Source organism: Lonchura striata, unplaced genomic scaffold, assembly GCF_046129695.1.
Source record: "Lonchura striata isolate bLonStr1 unplaced genomic scaffold, bLonStr1.mat Scaffold_106, whole genome shotgun sequence".
NCBI lineage: Eukaryota > Metazoa > Chordata > Aves > Passeriformes > Estrildidae > Lonchura > Lonchura striata.
Window position 1 is genome coordinate 780,802 of NW_027461078.1, and position 17,917 is coordinate 798,718.

Genomic DNA, 17,917 nt, shown 5'->3' on the forward strand with positions numbered 1-17,917 from the left:
GCTCTGGAATCGCCTCCTTCCCACCAAAACACACCGGGAACGTTCCCAAAGGGGAAAAAGTCCAGGAAAAACAAACAAAACCCAAAAAATAATAACGAAAAAAGGTGGATTTTGCTGGAAAAGCTTCCCCTGCCCCATCCGCATCCGGGAATTTCTGGGAAAACCCAAATTCCCCCAAAATCCAACATTCCCAGGGGATTTCCAGTGGGATTTGGGATCATCCCAATCCCAGTCCCATTCCCAACTTTCCCTCGGACACCGGGAAGGGCTCTGGGGGTGTTTTATGTACACGGTGCCGATTCCCGGCCTCGGAGCTGATCCCAGGATTCCGGGAATTCTGAGATTCCCAGGAAGGCTCGGTTCTCCTTGCTTCTCATCCTGGAATTCCAGGAATGCTGAGCTTCCCGGGAACGCTCCGCTGTGCCGGGGCTGATCCTGGATTTCTGGGAATTCTGATGTTCCCGGGAAGGCTGAGTTCTCCTCGGGTCTCATCCTGGAATTCCGGGAATTCTGAGATCCCCGGGAACGCTCCGCCGTGCCGGGGCTGATGTCTCATCCTGGAATTCCGGGAATGCTGAGCTTCCTGGGAATGCTCTGCTGTGCCAGGTGGATCCTGGAGTTCTCCTCGGGTCTCATCCTGGAATTCCAGGAATGCTGAGATCCCCGGGAACGCTCCGCTGTGCCGGCTGGATCCCGGAATGCCGGGATTCCCGGGATGGCCGGGAGGGCTCAGTTCTCGGGTCTCATCCTGGAATTCCGGGAATGCTGAGATCCCCGGGAACGCTCCGCCGTGCCGGCTGGCTCCCGGGATTCCCGGGAATGCCGGCAGGGCTCAGTTGTCCTCGGCTCCCTGCCGGGCTCGGATGAACGCCATCCCGTGGGTCCGGAAATGCGTCTTGAGGGTGAGCTGGGTGTCGAAGGTCCTCCCGCAGACTTTGCACTCCAGCTTCCCCTCGGCGTTCCCGGTGTTCCCGGCGCTCCCGGCGCTCCCGGCGCTCCCGTCGCCGCCTCGGGAAGCGCTCCCGGAGGAATCCTCGGGCTCGGCGCCCTTCTTCTTCTTGTGGGAGATGAAGCGGTGGCGGCCGAGCGCGGCGGGCGAGGCGAAGCAGAGGCCGCACTCGCGGCACTGCGGGGCGCCGGCGGCGCGCTGCTGCGGGACGCGCGCCTGGAATTGCGGCTGGAATTGCGGCTGGAATTGCGGCTGGAATTGCGGCTGGAATTGCGGCTGGAAGCCGCAGCGGCGGCGGCGCGCGGCGCGGCCCCGCGGGCCCCGGGCCGGCGGCGTGGTGCTGTCCGGCTCCTCGCCGCACGACTCCTCCGACGACGGCCTCGGCCGGCGGCCCGGCGCCTGCGGGGACGGCCGGGATCCCGCCCGCGCCTTCCCGGGAATTCCGGGAGGGGCCGGGATGGGAACGCACCCCGGGAACGCACCCCGGGGAACGCACCCCGGGGAATTCCGGGAAGGGCCGGGATGGGAACGCCCCCCTGGGAACGCACCCCTGGGAATTCTGGGAACACACCCCTGGGAATTCCGGGAACACACCCCTGGGAACACACCCCGGGGAATTCCCTGGGAACACACCCCTGGGAACACACCCTGGGAATTCCGGGAGGGGCCGGGATGGGAACGCACCCCGGGGACGCACCCCGGAGAATTCCCTGGGAATGGCTGGGATGGGAACACACCCCTGGGAATTCTGGGAATGGCTGGGATGGGAACGCACCCCGGGGAATTCCCTGGGAATGGCTGGGATGGGAATGCACCCCGGGGAACACACCCCTGGGAATTCCGGGAATGGCCGGGATGGGAACACCCCCCTGGGAATGCACCCTGGGAACACACCCTGGGAATTCCGGGAACACACCCCCGGGAATTCCGGGAACACACCCCTGGGAACACACCCTGGGAATTCCGGGAACACACCCCTGGGAATTCCGGGAACACACCCCTGGGAACACTCCCCTGGGAATTCCGGGAAGGGCCGGGATGGGAACGCACCCCTGGGAATGCACCCCGAGGAACACACCCTGGGAATTCCCTGGGAATTCTGGGAATGGCTGGGATGGGAACACCCCCTGGGAACACACCCCTGGGAATTCCAGGAATGGCCGGGATGGGAACGCACCCCTGGGAATGCACCCCGGGGAACACACCCTGGGAATTCCCTGGGAATTCTGGGAATGGCTGGGATGGGAACACCCCCCTGGGAATTCTGGGAACACACCCCTGGGAATTCCGGGAACGGCCGGGATGGGAACACCCCCTGGGAACACACCCCTGGGAACACACCCCTGGGAATTCCCTGGGAATTCCAGGAAGGGCCGGGATGGGAACACCGCCTGGGGATTCCCGGGAATTCCAGTAAGGGAACACCCCCCTGGGAACACCCCCCTGGGAATTCCCAGGAATTCCAGGAAGGCCCGGGCTGGGAACGGCTGCCTGGGAATTCCTGGGGAACTGGGGCAGCTCCCAGAAGGAATTCTGGGATGAGGAGCCTCTGATCCTGCCACAAACACTGGAATTCCAAGAAACCCCGGGAATTCCCGGATAATCCCACCTGGGCAGTCCTGGACCCAAAACCTCCCCACTTGGGTAAAGTTTAGGGCTGGATTTGTGCGTTCCCAGCAGGAATTCCAGGATAAAAACCTGCCCCAACCCCCTGAAACTCCCAGGAAAAGCGGGAATTTTGGGATCATCCCACCTGGGCGGGCCCGGGCGGGCCGCGGGCGATGAGGACCTCCTGGCTGCGGGCGGGGTCGGTCCCCTGGATGCCGTGGCGCACCTGGATGTGCTTCTCCAGGATCAGGCGGCTGCTGAAGGTTCTCTTCCCCTCCGTGCAGTACCTGCGGCGCGGCAGCCCCGTTTTCCCGGGAATTCTGCAGCCCGGAATTGCCCGATCCCAACCCCAAACGGGAGGGACGCGAAGCCTGGAGTCCTTCCCCAAATCCTGCTCATCCCCGGAATTTCAGTTCCCATCCTGGGCGGAGCAGGTGGGAATTGAGCCCTGATTTCCCTGGGAATTGCACCCTGATTTTCCTTGGGAATTACACCCTGATTCCTTGGGAATTACACCCTGATTCCTTAGGAATTACACCCTGATTTTCCTGGGAATTGCACCCTGATTTTCCTTGGGAATTAAACCCTGATTCCTTAGGAATTACACCCTGATTCCTTAGGAATTACACCCTGGTTCCCTGCGAATTACACCCTGATTCCTTAGGAATTACACCCTGATTCCCTGGGAATTAAACCCTGATTCCTTGGGAATTACACCCTGATTCCTTGGGAATTACACCCTGATTTCCCTGGGAATTAAACCCTGATTCCTTAGGAATTACACCCTGATTTCCCTGGGAATTACACCCTGATTCCTTAGGAATTACACCCTGATTCTTTGGGAATTACACCCTGGTTCCCTGGGGATTACACCCTGATTTTCCTTGGGAATTAACCCTGATTTCCCTGGGAATTAAACCCTGATTCCTTAGGAATTACACCCTGATTTCCCTGGGAATTACACCCTGATTTCCCTGGGAATTAAACCCTGATTTTCCTTGGGAATTACACCCTGATTCCTTGGGAATTACACCCTGATTTCCCTGGGAATTACACCCTGATTTCCCTGGGAATTAAACCCTGATTTTCCTTGGGAATTAACCCTGATTTCCCTGGGAATTAAACCCTGATTCCTTAGGAATTACACCCTGATTCCCTGGGAATTAAACCCCGATTTTCCTGGGAATTAAACCCTGATTCCCTGGGAATTAAACCCCGATTATCCCCTGGGATTTAAACCCTGATTTTCCTGGGAATTACACCCTGATTTTCCTGGGAATTACACCCTGATTTTCCTGGGAATTACACCCTGATTCCCTGGGAATTACACCCTGATTCCTTGGGAATTAACCCTGATTCCCTGGGAACTCCCCCCCTTCCCTCCGCAGCCCCACCGCGCTCAGTCCTGCCCGCTCCCTCTGAGCTCCCGGCCATCCCAATCCCATCCCATCCCATCCCAGCCCCATCCCATCCCAATCCATCCCAACCTATTCCAACCTCATCCCAACCCATCCCATTGATCCCAATCCCATCCCATCCCATCCCATCCCATCCCATCCCATCCCAATCCCATCCCATCCCATCCCATCCCATCCCATCCCATCCCATCCCATCCCATCCCATCCCATCCCATCCCAATCCCATCCCATCCCATCCCATCCCATCCCATCCCATCCCATCCCAACCCATCCCATCCCAATCCCATCCCATCCCATCCCATCCCATCCCATCCCATCCCATCCCATCCCATCCCATCCCATCCCATCCCATCCCATCCCATCCCATCCCAACCCACCCCAATCCCACCCCATCCCGCCCCAGCCCGCCCCGCTCCCCCGGAGCCGCGGCGCTCCCGCCCGCCGGGCTCCCGGCAGTACCGGCAGGGGTAGACGCGCTTGATGCCCTCGTGGTTGACGCGGACGTGGCGGCGCAGGCTGGGCGCCGAGCAGAAGGAGCGCTCGCACAGGTGGCACGGGAACTTCTTCACCGACTGCGGGGACAGCCCGGCTCAGCGCCGCGGGATCGCCGGCATCGCCGGGATCGCCGGGAGCGGCCGCGGGCCCTGACCTTGCCGTGCTCCCTCTTCATGTGCGCCACGTACTCGTCGCGCTCGGCGAAGCGCGCGCGGCACGCGCCGCAGCTCCAGCCGCCGGCCCGCGCCGCGGCGCCGGCCTCGCGCGGGAAGCGGCTGCGCTTGGCCCGGCGCAGCTCCGGCGAGCTCGGCGCCTCCTCCTCCTCCTCCTCCTCCTCCTCCGTGGAGCTCGAGGACTCCTCCGAGTTCCGGGACACCGGAGCCTCCAGCGGCTCCGCCTTGGGCGCCAGCAGCGCCGGCCATTTCGCGCAAGAGTCCTCCTTGGATTTCTGCGGCTGGTGGGTGTTCTGGGAAAGGGAGATTCGGGAATTTCGGGCCGGGAGGGACGTTCCCGCGCGGAATAACCCGGGACGGGGTCTGGGATTCGTCCTGAAAATCCCAAAGGAACCAGGACAGGGAATCCTGCAATGGGGCTGGAAAGATCCTGAAACCCCCCAAGAGCACAGCTCCCATTTCCTCCACTCCCCACCCGACTGGGGCTGCAATTTTGGCACTTTTGGCCGGAATTTTGCCTTTTCTGGCCGGAATGTTGCCTTTTTTGGCCGGAATTTTGCCTTTTCTGGCCGGAATTTTGCCTTTTTTGGCCGGAATTTTGCCTTTTCTGGCCGGAATTTTGCCTTTTTTGGCCGGAATTTTGCCTTTTCTGGCCAGAATTTTGCCTTTTTTGGCTGGAATTTTGCCTTTTCTGGCCGGAATTTTGCCTTTTTTGGCTGGAATTTTGCCTTTTCTGGCCAGAATTTTGCCTTTTCTGGCCGGAATTTTGCCTTTTTTGGCTGGAATTTTGCCTTTTTTGGCCGGAATTTTGCCTTTTTTGGCCGGAATTTTGCCTTTTTTGGCTGGAATTTTGCCTTTTTTGGCTGGAATTTTGCCTTTTTTGGCCGGAATTTTGCCTTTTCTGGCCGGAATTTTGCCTTTTTTGGCCGGAATTTTGCCTTTTTTGGCTGGAATTTTGCCTTTTTTGGCCGGAATTTTGCCTTTTCTGGCCGGAATTTTGCCTTTCTTGGCTGGAATTTTGCCTTTTCTGGCCGGAATTTTGCCTTTTTTGGCCGGAATGTTGCCTTTTTTGGCCGGAATTCCATCCGGGCTGGCGCCTGACCTCGAGGTGCTCGAGCATTTCTGTGCCCCGAGCGCTCCCCACTCCCACTTGGCCAAAGTGGGAGGACAGTCCCACTGTGAGCGGCTGGAATTCCGGCATTCCCGCTGGGAATTCCGGCGTTCCCAGCTGGAATCCCGCCTGACCTTGAGGTGCTCGAGCATGGTGCGCTTCTGGGCGAAGAGCAGCGGGCACTGCGGGCAGCGGAAGACGCTGACGCGCTGCGGCAGCAGGTGCTGGTCGAAATGCGACGACAGCAGCGGCTTGTGCGTGAACACCGTGTCGCACATGGCGCACTTGTAGATCATCCTGGGGCGAAAACGGGGAAAAACGGGAAAAAACGGGACGGGGGGAGGCGGGAGAGCGAGGGGAAAGGAAGTGAGAAAGGAGGGGGAGGACGGGAAAAAGGGAGGGGGAAAAGGAGGGAAGGAAAGAGGAAAAAGAGGGAAAAGGGGGTGGGAAAAGGAAGGCGGGAGCTGAGCTCATCCCAGCACGGAGGAGGTTCTGCCCAGCATGGAATATTCCCAGTCCTCCCAGTCCTGGAGTCCTGGAATGCTCAGGCAGGGAAAGCCCTCTGGGATCACCACATCCCTCATTCCCAAGTGTCAAATATTCCCAAATTTTCCAGCAAATTCTCCGTTCAATACCAGCCAATTCTCTGTTCCCACAACAAAACATTCCCAACTCTCCCATCCCAGCTTCTTACGCCCAGGTCTCCCATCCCAATTCCCAAATTTCCCATCCCAATTCCCAACTCTCCATCGCAATTCCCAACTCTCCCATCCCATTTCACAACTCTCCCATCCCAATCTCTCATTCCCATCTCTCCCACCCCATTCCCAGGTGTTCCATCCCCATTCCCCAGTGTTCCATCCCCGTTCCCACTTCTCCCACCCCATTCCCGTCCCTCCCACCCCATTCCCAGGTGTCCCACCCCCATTCCCACCTCTCCCACCCCATTCCCTGGTGTCCCATCCCCATTCCCATCCCTCCCACCCCGTTCCCTGGTTTTCCATCCCCATTCCCACCTCTCCCATCCCTGTTCCCCTCTCCCACCCCGTTCCCCTCTCTCCCATCCCCATTCCCAGGTATTCCACCCCGCTCCCGTCCCTCCCACCCCGTTCCCCGATGTTCCACCCCCGTTCCCCTCTCTCCATCCCCATTCCCTGGTGTCTCACCCCCATTCCCACCCCTCCCACCCCATTCCCCTCTCTCCATCCCCATTCCCCGATGTTCCACCCCCGTTCCCATCCCTCCCACCCCATTCCCACCCCTCCCACCCCATTCCCCGGTGTTCCATCCCCATTCCCACCCCGTTCCCTGGTGTTCCATCCCCATTCCCACCCCGTTCCCTGGTGTTCCATCCCCGTTCCCACCCCTCCCACCCCATTCCCCTCTCTCCCATCCCATTCCCACCCCGTTCCCCGGTGTTCCATCCCCATTCCCACCTCTCCCACCCCGTTCCCACCCCTCCCACCCCATTCCCCGGTGTTCCATCCCCATTCCCACCCCATTCCCCGGTGTTCCATCCCCGTTCCCACCCCTCCCACCCCATTCCCCTCTCTCCCACCCCATTCCCCTCTCTCCCACCCCATTCCCACCTCTCCCATCCCCATTCCCACCCCTCCCACCCCGTTTCCTGGTGTTCCATCCCCATTCCCCTCTCTCCCATCCCCATTCCCACCCCATTCCCGGTATTCCACCCCGTTCCCACCCCTCCCACCCCGTTCCCCGGCATTCCCGCTGGGTCCGTGGCGCTGACTTGGCGGGCTGGCTGCCGAGGCCGGGGTGCTGCGCGTGGCCGTGGGCGTGGGCGCCGGGCGCGGATTTGAATGCCATGGGGCACACGGGGCACTTGTGGAACACCTCGCAGTGCGAGCCCTGGATGTGCGCCTTGATGGAGCCGACGCCGCCGAACACCACCGAGCAGCTGGGGCACCTGGCAATCCCGTGGGAACGGCATGGATCCGGGAATTCCAACGGGGACAGGGATCCAGAGCGGCTCCGGGAATTCCAACAGGGACCGCCATGGATCCGGGAATTCCCAGGGGGACCGGCATGGGTCCGGGAATTCCCAGGGGGACCGCCATGGATCCGGGAATTCCCAACGGGGACCGCCATGGATCCGGGAATTCCAACAGGAACCGCCATGGGTCCGGGAATTACCAATGGGGACTGCCATGGATCCGGGAATTCCCAACGGGGACCGCCATGGATCCGGGAATTCCCAACGGGGACCGCCATGGATCCGGGAATTCCAACAGGAACCGCCATGGGTCCGGGAATTACCAATGGGGACTGCCATGGATCCGGGAATTCCCAACGGGGACCGCCATGGGTCCGGGAATTCCAGCGGGGACCGCCATGGATCCGGGAATTACCAATGGAAACCGCCATGGGTCTGGGAATTCCCAATGGGGACCGGCATGGATCCGGGAATTCCCAATGGGGACCGCCATGGATCTGGGAATTACCAACGGGAATGGCCATGGATCCGGGAATTCCCAATGGGGACCGGCATGGGTCCGGGAATTCCCAATGGAAACCGGCATGGATCCGGGAATTCCCAACGGGAATGGCCATGGATCCGGGAATTCCAACGGGGACCGCCATGGATCCGGGAATTCCAATGGGAACGGCCATGGATCCGGGAATTCCCAATGGGGACCGCCATGGGTCCGGGAATTCCCAATGGAAACCGCCATGGATCCAGGAATTCCCAATGGGAACCGCCATGGATCCGGGAATTCCCAATGGAAACTGGGATCCAGAGCGGATCCGGGAATTCCCAATGGAAACCGCCATGGATCTGGGAATTACCAATGGAAACTGGGATCCAGAGCGGATCTGGGAATTCCCAGTGGAAACTGGCATGGATCTGGGAATTCCAACAGGGGCCGGGACCCAGAGCAGATCCAGGAATTCCCAATGGAAACTGGGATGCTGAGCAGCTCTGGGAATTCCCAATGGAAACCAGGATCCAGAGCCGCTCCAGAAATTCCGAATGGAAACCGGGATCCAGAGTGGCTCCAGGAATCCCAACTGGGGACCGGCATCCAGAGCAGTTCTGGGGAAATTCCAACTGGAACCGGGATCCCAAACAAGCTTTCCCAGATTTCTGGGGTTCCCGGGCTGTACCTGCATCCCACCCTGAGGAGCCCTCGCGGTGGCAATTCCAAGTTTTCCAGCAGGAGATTCCTGCCGCGCTCCTTGGGCACACTCCATTTCGGGATCCCCCCAGTTCCCCCTCTGGAATTCCTGGAATTCCCGGGCCGTACCTGCATCCCACCCTGAGGAGCCCTCGCGGTGGCAATCCCAAGTTTTCCAGCAGGAGATTCCTGCTGCGCTCCGTGCGCAAACTCCATTTCTGGATTCCCCCCAGTTCCCCCTCTGGAATTCCTGGAATTCCTGTGATTCCCGGGATTCCCGGGGCTCCGGGCCGTACCTGCATCCCACCCTGCGGAGCCCTCGCGGTGGCAATCCCAAGTTTTCCAGCAGGGAATTCCTGCCGCGCACCGTGGGCAAACCCCATTTCTGGATCCCCCCAGTTCCCCCTCGGGAATTCCCGGGATTCCCGGGATTCCCGGGATTCCCGGGCCGTACCTGTAGCCCACCCTGCGGGAGAAGTGCAGGCAGGAGTCCCGGAGGTGGCTCTGGAAGTTGGCCAGCAGGAAGTTGCCGCCGCACTCGGGGCAGACGTGCGGCGGGCGGCTGCGGTGCATGCGCTGGTGCGCGCCGAAGCTGCAGCGGTTGGGCAGCATCATGGGGCACGCCGAGCACACCTGCGGGCGGGCACCGCGGCTCACCGGGGGCACCGGGGGCACCGGGGACACCGGGAGGGACTGGGAGTCACTGGGAGGGACTGGGAGTCACCGGGGGCACCGGGACTCACCGGGAGGGACTGGGACTCACCGGGGGCACCGGGGGCACCGGGGGCACTGGGAGGGACTGGGAGTCACTGGGGGCACCGGGGCTCACCGGGGGCACCGGGGGCACCGGGAGGGACCGGGACTCACCGGGAGGGACCGGGAGGGACTGGGAGTCACCGGGACTCACCGGGAGGGACTGGGACTCACCAGGAGGAACTGGGAGTCACCGGGGGCACCGGGACTCACCAGGGGCACCAGGAGGAACTGGGACTCACCAGGGGCACCGGGGCTCATTGGGGGCACCGGGGCTCACCGGGACTCACCGGGGGCACCGGGGCTCACCGGGGCTCATTGGGGGCACCGGGAGGGACCGGGACTCACCGGGAGGGACCGGGAGGGACTGGGACTCACCAGGGGCACCGGGAGGCACCGGGGGCACCGGGGCTCACCGGGAGGCACCGGGAGGGACTGGGGCACCGGGACTCACTGGGGGCACCGGGAGGCACTGGGGGCACCGGGAGGGACCGGGACTCACCGGGAGGGACTGGGAGGAACTGGGAGTCACCGGGGGCACCAGGACTCACCGGGGGCACCAGGAGGGACTGGGAGTCACTGGGGGCACCGGGACTCACCAGGGGCACTGGGAGGGACCGGGACTCACCGGGAGGGACTGGGAGGGACTGGGAGGGACCGGGAGGGACCAGGGGCACCAGGGACACCGGGAGTCACCGGGGGCACCGGGAGGCACCGGGGGCACCGGGAGGCACCGGGAGGTGCCAGGAGACACCAGGAGGCACCAGGAGGGACCGGGAGGCACCAGGAGTCACCGGGAAGGACTAGGAGGCACCGGGAGGCACCGGGAGGCACCGGGGGCACCGGGAGGGACCGGGAGGCACCGGGAAGGACTAGGAGGCACCGGGAGGCACCGGGAGGCACCGGGGGCACCGGGAGGCACCGGGGGCACCGCCGGGGCTGGGAACGGCGTCCCCCCCGCCCGGGGGCGGCTCCGCCAGGGAACGGGGCTGGAACGGGGCTGGGGTCCTGGGAATTCCAGCTGGGATTGGGATCCCAAGGAATTCTGGGAGAATTCCAACTGGGATTGGGATCCCAAAGAATTCTGGGAGAATTCCAGCTGGGATTGGGATCCCAAAGAATTGTGAGCAAACTCTGCAGGGATCAGGATCAGTTGTGGGAAAATTCCAGCAGGGATCAGGATCCCAACCAGTTCTGGGAGAATTCCGCAAGGATCAGGATTGATGGGAGGGGATGCACGGATCCATCTCCCACCGTTTCCCAGTGCCTTCCCAGTCCTTCCCAGTCCCTCCCAGCACATCCCAATCCCCTCCCAGTCCCTCCCAGTGCCCTCCCAGCACATCCCAGTGCTTTCCCAGCCCTTCCCAGTGCCCTCCCAGCCCTTCCCAGCACATCCCAGTGCCTTCCCAGCACATCCCAGTGCCCTCCTAGCACATCCCAATCCCCTCCCAGCCCTTCCCAGTGCCCTCCCAGTCCCTCCCAGCACATCCCAATCCCCTCCCAGTCCCTCCCAGCCCTTCCCAGTGCCTTCCCAGCCCTTCCCAGTCCTTCCCAGTCCCTCCCAGCACATCCCAGTCCCTCCCAGCACATCCCAGTCCCTCCCAGCACATCCCAATCCCCTCCCAGCCCTTCCCAGCACATCCCAATCCCCTCCCAGCCCCTCCCAGCACATCCCAGCCCCTCCCAGCACATCCCAGTCCCTCCCAGCACATCCCAATCCCCTCCCAGCCCCTCCCAGTCTCTCCCAGCCCTTCCCAGTGTTCTCCCAGCCCTTCCCAGTCCCTCCCAGCACATCCCAGTCCCTCCCAACACATCCCAATCCCCTCCCAGTCCCTCCCAGCACATCCCAATCCCCTCCCAGTCCCTCCCAGCACATCCCAATCCCCTCCCAGTCCCTCCCAGCACATCCCAATCCCCTCCCAGCCCCTCCCAGCACATCCCAATCCCCTCCCAGCCCTTCCCAGTCCCTCCCAGCACATCCCAATCCCCTCCCAGCCCCTCCCCGCTCTCACCGTGCTGCTGCTGCCGGTGGCCACGGCGACCTGCTGGAAATGCGCCGCCAGCCCGGCCTTGTCCTTGCACTGCTCCTTGCACTCGAGGCACCTGAAGCAGCTGTAGCTGCTCTGCTCGGCGCCCAGCGGCAGCACCGGCGGCTCCTGCGCCGCGCCGCCGCCGTCCTGCGCCGCCTTGGCGGGCGGCAGGGCCAGCGAGGCCAGCGGGGCGACGTCGGGCTGGCCGATCATCTGCTCCAGCGCCACGGGCCGCATCACCAGGTGCGAGCACTGCATCACCAGCCCCTTGTCCTTGTGCTCGCGGGCGTGCAGCAGCAGGCTGCACTTGTTGAAGAACACCAGGCGCTTGGTGCAGTGGTTGCAGGTGACCTCGATGCGCATGCTGCGCCGGTCGTAGTGCCGCGCCAGGCTCTTCTCCAGCGCGAAGGCGTCGCCGCACTCCAGGCAGCGGTAGCCGGCGGGCGGCAGCGCCAGGCTGGACTCGGCCGGCGGGCTCAGGTTGGGCTTGTAGGTGGGCAGCAGGTTCTTGCTGTTGAGGATCTTGTTGAAGGCCTCCACCAGGCTGGACTGGCTGCGGGAGATGACGGTGCCGGCCACGCCGGGCGCCGCTTTGGGCGCCGCCGCGCCGCCACCGGCCTTGGCGCCGCCGTCCCCCTTGGGGAGCGGCTGCGGCACCAGGCTGAGGATGTTTTTAGCCACGGATTTCCCGGATTTTCCCGGCAGGACCACGGATTTCTGCTGGGCCACGCTGGCGGCGATCAGCATGGCGCTGCTGGCGCTCTGGATGGTGGCCACGGGCAGCACGGTGCCCTTCAGCCTGGCGCCGTTGCCCAGCTGCACGCTGACGATCTTGGGCCCCTCCGCGCCCTTCGGGGGCCCGCAGAGCTCCGACCGCTCCGCCGCGCCGCCGGCCGGGCATTCCGAGGGCTCCTGGGAATTCTGCTCGCCGGGGGCTCTGGCGGAGGGCGGCTCCGAGTCCGAGGACACCCTGGTGACCGTCCTGGTGATGCTGCCGCAGGAGGTTTTGATGGTTTTGATGCGCACCTTGAGCGGCCGCGAGGAGCTGGAGGACGGCGAGTTGGCGTTCTCCTCCTCCTCCTCGTCCTCCTCGCCGCTGGAAACGCTCGGAGGGCTCCCCAGGGATTTGCCCAGCATCTCCCGCTCTTCCTTCAGGGACAGCTGCCTGGGGGAGGGCGGGATGGCAATTCCCGGGGAGGAGAAGGGCTCCCGAGGGCTCCCGGGCGAGCGCTTGAGCTCGGCCGCGGCGCCGCTGCCGCCGTCCGGCGCTGCCGGCTCGGCCGCCGGCCAGGGAGATCCCTCGGCCGAGAAGCGGACGGTGACGGACTTGAGGTGATCCAGCAGCAGCCCCTTGGGGCCGCAGCCCCTGGCCGGAGCCTCCTCCGCGTCCGCCTCCTCCTTCTTGACGCGGGCCGGGCCGTGCGCTCCGTCGCCGGCCGCTCCCGCCCGGAAGGGCGCCGGGAACGCCGGCTCGGCGTGCCGCAGCCCCGGGCTCTCCGCGCGCTGCCCCAGGGGCTCCTTGCAGTCCAGGGCCGGGCCGGCCGGCGACTTCTCCTTGGCTTTGTCGTCGATGAGATCGGCGCCGTCCTCGCCGGGATCGGGGCTGAAATGGGAGAAGAGCTCCAGCGCCTTGGAATTCTTCTCCTTGGCCCAGCAGTCGCCGTTGGAAGCGGCGTCGGCGGCGCCGGGCGAGCGGGGCGCGTCGGGGGCGCCGAAGCCGTTGTGCAGCAGGCGCGGCGCGGCGCCGTGCCCGTCCTTGCCGCGCGGCTCGGCGCCCTCGGGCTGCTCGGGGCACACGGTGTTCTTGACGATGACGCTGACGGCCGAGATGTCGGCGTGCGGCAGCGCGTGCTCCGGTGCCGGCACCGCGCCCGGCTCGCCCGGCAGCGGCTTGGCGTGCGCCTCGGGCTCCTCGTGGTGCGCGTGGATGGCCTCGTTGGCGTCGATGTCGGGGATGTCGAAGGCGGCCAAGAGGTCGTCGAAGTCCGGGGTCTTCATGTCCCCCATGGCTGGGAACGGGAAAGGGGTGCAGGGAATTCGGGGTTTCCCACTGGGAATTGCCGGGTTTCCATCCCGACAAACGCCAAAGGAATCCGGATGTTCCTTTGGGGTTTCCCTGTGGGAATTCCCGAGTTTCTATCCTGACAAACCCCAGAGAATCCTGATGTTCCTTTAGAGTTTCCCACTGGGAATTCCCGGGTTTCCATCCCGACAAACCCCAGAGAATCCTGATGTTCCTTTGGGGTTTCCCTGTGGGAATTCCCGGGTTTCCATCCTGACAAACCCCAGGGGATCCTGATGTTCCTTTGGGGTTTCCCACTGGGAATTCCCGGGTTTCCATCCCGACAAACCCCGGGGAATCCTGATGTTCCTTTGGGGTTTCCCACTGGGAATTCCCGGGTTTCCATCCCGACAAACCCCAGAGAATCCTGATGTTCCTTTGGGGTTTCCCTGTGGGAATTCCCGGGTTTCCATCCCGACAAACCCCGGGGGATCCTGATGTTCCTTTGGGGTTTCCCTGTGGGAATTCCCAGGTTTCCATCCCGACAAACCCCAGGGAACCCTGATGTTCCTTTGGGGTTTCCCACTGGGAATTCCCGGGTTTCCATCCCGACAAACTCCTGGGTATCCTGATGTTCCGCAGCCTTTTCCATTCCCACTCCCACTCCAAACGTTCCTCTCCACCCCAAAAATTCCCCCTTTTAGCCCAAAAATCCCCCTCCCATCCCAAAAATCCCCTTCCCACCCCAGCCCTGCTGCCGGTCCATCCCCTAAATTCCCGGAACTGCCGGGAAAGCCGCAGGATCCGAGCCCACCCCGGCAATTCCGGCCCCATCCCAGCTCAATCCCAGCCCTGTTCCCGACCTGGAGCCGGGCCCAGGACCTGCCACATCCCGGGCACAACAATTCCCGTTATCCCCTGGAATCCCGGCACTTCCAGCAGCCCCGGGAGCTCCAAGGATTTTTTGTTTCTTTAGGGAAAAAATTCCTTTCATGAGGAGGGGTTTTGATCCCACGGTTTTCCAGCTTGGAAACTGGGAAAAAGGGGAAAGAGCCGTGGATCCAACCTCAATTCCAGCCCCAAACTGCCTCTGGATCTGAGGCTCCCAGGAAACCCCAAGCAGGTGGGATTCCATTCATTTTCCCTCTGGAATGTGCCTCGGGATGGGAGAGGCCTTTTCCTTCCCAAATCCCCCTTTTCCTGCCCTTTCATCCCCTGGAAAGCCTCCCCAGGCAGGGAATGAATCCTTTGGAAAAGCTGGGAATTGTCTTCCAGGGGGGGAATCGCGCTCTTTGTCCTTTCCCATTCACATCCAAATCCTCGGGATGGATCCCGGATTTCCCCACCCCGACTCCCGGATCCCGATCCCGGCTTCTTCCTGGGGATAAACCCAGCCAGGCCTGGAAAATCCGGGAGGAGCTGTTTGGGATCAGGGTTTGGAAAATCCTGCCCGGCTCAGTTCGCCAGGGAAAAGGAGGCGGGGAAAGCAGGGAGGGATTATCCCAAAATTCCACCTGTGGCAAATTCCAAACCGACCCCAAATCCCCGATCCCAAATCCCCGATCGCCCCAAAAGCCCCGTCCCGCTCCCGCCCCCATCCCCGCAGCCGGGATTAAATTCCCGGGATTTGGAGGGAATTAATTCCCGGCCATCTGCCGGCCCCGATCCCGAGGGATCCCGAAAATCCCGAAAGGAAAAAGAACAGCTCCAGCCCCGCCAGGAGGGCTCGGCATTCCCGATTTTCTCGGCATTCCCGATTTTCCCAGGATTCCCACAAGGGCTGGGGGTGTCCGGGCAGGGATTCCGTGGGATTTCGGGGTTTTCCCAAATATCCAGGATCCCAAAGCCCCTATCCCAGTCTCAAGCTTCCAATCCCACATTCCCCATCCCAAACTGCCCATTCCCACCCCAAACTCCCCCACACCGATCCCAAATTCCCCAAAATTCCAGGATGGAGGGGATGGCCGTGACCTCTCCCAATCCCAGGATTTGGGATGGGGAAGGACTGACTGTGACCCCCCAGAATTTCAGGATGGGGGGGATGATCCCAATCCCCACAAATCCCGGGGTATTTTTTGTAGGAAAACGTGAGCACGACCCCCCCAAATCCCGGGATTTGGGATGGGAGGGGGTGACCCTGACCCCCCCAAAATCCCGGGATATGGGATGGGAAAAGGGGGGGGTTCCAGACCCCCCCAAATCCCGGGATATGGGATGGGAGGGGGTGACCGTGACCCCCCAGAATCCCGGGATTTGGGATGGGAGGGGGGGGGGTTCCAGACCCCCCCAAATCCCGGGATTCGGGATGGGAGGGGGTGACCGTGACCCCCCAGAATCCCGGGATTTGGGATGGGAGGGGGGGGCTCCAGACCCCCCAGAATCCCGGGATTTGGGATGGGAGGTGGGGGCTCCAGACCCCCCAGAATCCCGGGATTTGGGATGGGAGGGGGGGGGGGCTCCAGACCCCCCCAGATCCCGGGATTTGGGATGGGAGGGGGGGGCTCCAGACCCCACCAAATCCCGGGATTTGGGATGGGAGGGGGTGACCGTGACCCCCCAGAATCCCGGGATTTGGGATGGGAGGGGGTGACCGTGACCCCCCAGAATCCCGGGATTTGGAATGGGAGGGGGGGGCTCCAGACCCCCCAGAATCCCGGGATTTGGGATGGGAGGGGGGGGACTCCAGACCCCCCAGAATCCCGGGATTTGGGATGGGAGGGGGTGACCGTGACCCCCCAGAATCCCGGGATTTGGGATGGGAGGGGGGGGACTCCAGACCCCCCAGAATCCCGGGATTTGGGATGGGAGGGGGTGACCGTGACCCCCCAGAATCCCGGGATTTGGGATGGGAGGGGGTGACCGTGACCCCCCTGAATCCCGGGATTCGGGGCCCCCTCAGGCCGCGCTTCCCGCCCGGGCCTCGCCCCCCCCAGGCCCTGACCCCCTCAGGCCGCTCGGGCCCCGCTACCTGCGGGGGGCGCGGGGGGCGCTCCTGCGGCCGGCTCCGGCTGCCGGGCCCGATTCCCGGTCCCGGTCCCGATTCCCGATCCCGATCCCGGTTCCCGGTTCCCGGTTCCCGGCCCGGTCCCGCTCGGGCCCCTCAGCGCCGCCGCTTCCCCTCCGCCACTTCCTGCTTGGCCCCCCCCGCCCCGCCGGCCGCTCGCGCCGCGCGGCCCCGCCCCCGCGGCGCGTTCCCATTGGCCGCACGGACCGTCACTCAACAAAACCCACATTTCGATTGGTTCGTTCCGCTGTCGCTCAATGCTAAGCGCGGCCGTCCGCACTCCCCATTGGCTGAGCGGGACCCGCCCCACGCCGGGCGTGTTGATTGGGAAGCGCGGGTGTCATTCAACCCGCAAAGCCCCGCCCACCGCGAGGTCCTCGTTTCCTATTAAATGCCAGCGCTGGCGCATCTCGCTGCCGATTGGTTGAAAGCGCTGTCTATCAATTAACTCCGGCCTGATCTCGCTTCTCATTGGTCAGAGCGCACTGTTTATCAAGCGCGGCTTCCGGCCGCCATTGGCCTCAGGTAGCGTCCATGGCGGCGTCTCCCAGCCGGGGTTTCCACTGGCCGCGGGATTCTCCCCTCAGCACCGGAGCCCGCCCACCCCGGGCCCGGAATGACTTCAACCCCCTCCACCCATTAGCTGCCAGCGCCGTCACTCACGGAGGCGTCTGAGGGCATGTCCCGCCCACGCCCGAATGTTGCGCGATACCATTGGTGCATAGAGCTGTCACTCAAGGCCGCCTTTGTCTCTTCGCTCTCCCATTGGCTGGCGTGCCCAAAAGGCCGCCAAGCCAGTTTTCGCCGCTCATTGGTCCGCAGAGCTGCCACTCATATTTAACCCCGCCTTCCCCCCATCGTATTGGCCACCGCAACGACAAGATCCGCCCTTTCCATTCGGTGATTGGTTGATTATTATGTCAATCAACAGTTCGGCCCCGCCCCAGACTGAGGGTAAACAGCGCGCGGGGCATGCCGGGAGCTGCTGCGGGAATTCCCAATTCTCCAATTCCCGGGAATTCCGGGGAATTCCCGCTCCCAGCAACGCCAGCACGGGGAACTGCTGCTATTCCCACAATGCCCGTGAAATCCCTTTGATCACCGCCGCCGTTCCCCGGGAATTCCTTTTATTCCCAAGGAATTCCTTTTATTCCCCAGAAGTCCCCCAAAAATTCCACTTATTCCCTGGCAATCCCATTTATTACCCAAAAATTCCATTTATTCCCCAGAACTTCCA

At 62.9% G+C, this 17,917-nt stretch overlaps 1 protein-coding gene across 1 annotated transcript; it reads right to left on the reverse strand.

Annotated features, from left to right (window-relative positions):
* Positions 1–582: 582 nt before the first annotated feature.
* LOC144248399 (zinc finger protein 687-like) lies at positions 583–13,681 on the reverse strand. The gene is made up of 8 exons (XM_077790570.1): positions 11,657–13,681; positions 9,346–9,524; positions 7,505–7,681; positions 5,889–6,051; positions 4,625–4,936; positions 4,435–4,547; positions 2,703–2,844; positions 583–1,348 (listed from the first exon to the last, which is right to left on the reverse strand). The coding sequence occupies exons 1-8, from the start codon at positions 13,679–13,681 to the stop codon at positions 833–835; spliced, it is 3,627 nt and encodes a 1,208-aa protein (XP_077646696.1). The 3' UTR covers positions 583–832.
* Positions 13,682–17,917: the final 4,236 nt, after the last annotated feature.

Bases quoted from the DNA above. Each gene is read 5' to 3' on its own strand.
- LOC144248399 (XM_077790570.1), bottom strand. From the start codon at position 13,681: ATGGGGGACATGAAGACCCCGGACTTCGACGACCTCTTGGCCGCCTTC. The intron at 9,525-11,656 runs GTGAGAGCGGGG...GCCCGCCCGCAG, and splicing joins CCACCGGCAGCAGCAGCACG to GTGTGCTCGGCGTGCCCCAT. The intron at 2,845-4,434 runs GTACTGCCGGGA...GCCGCGCCGCAG, and splicing joins AAGCGCGTCTACCCCTGCCG to GTACTGCACGGAGGGGAAGA.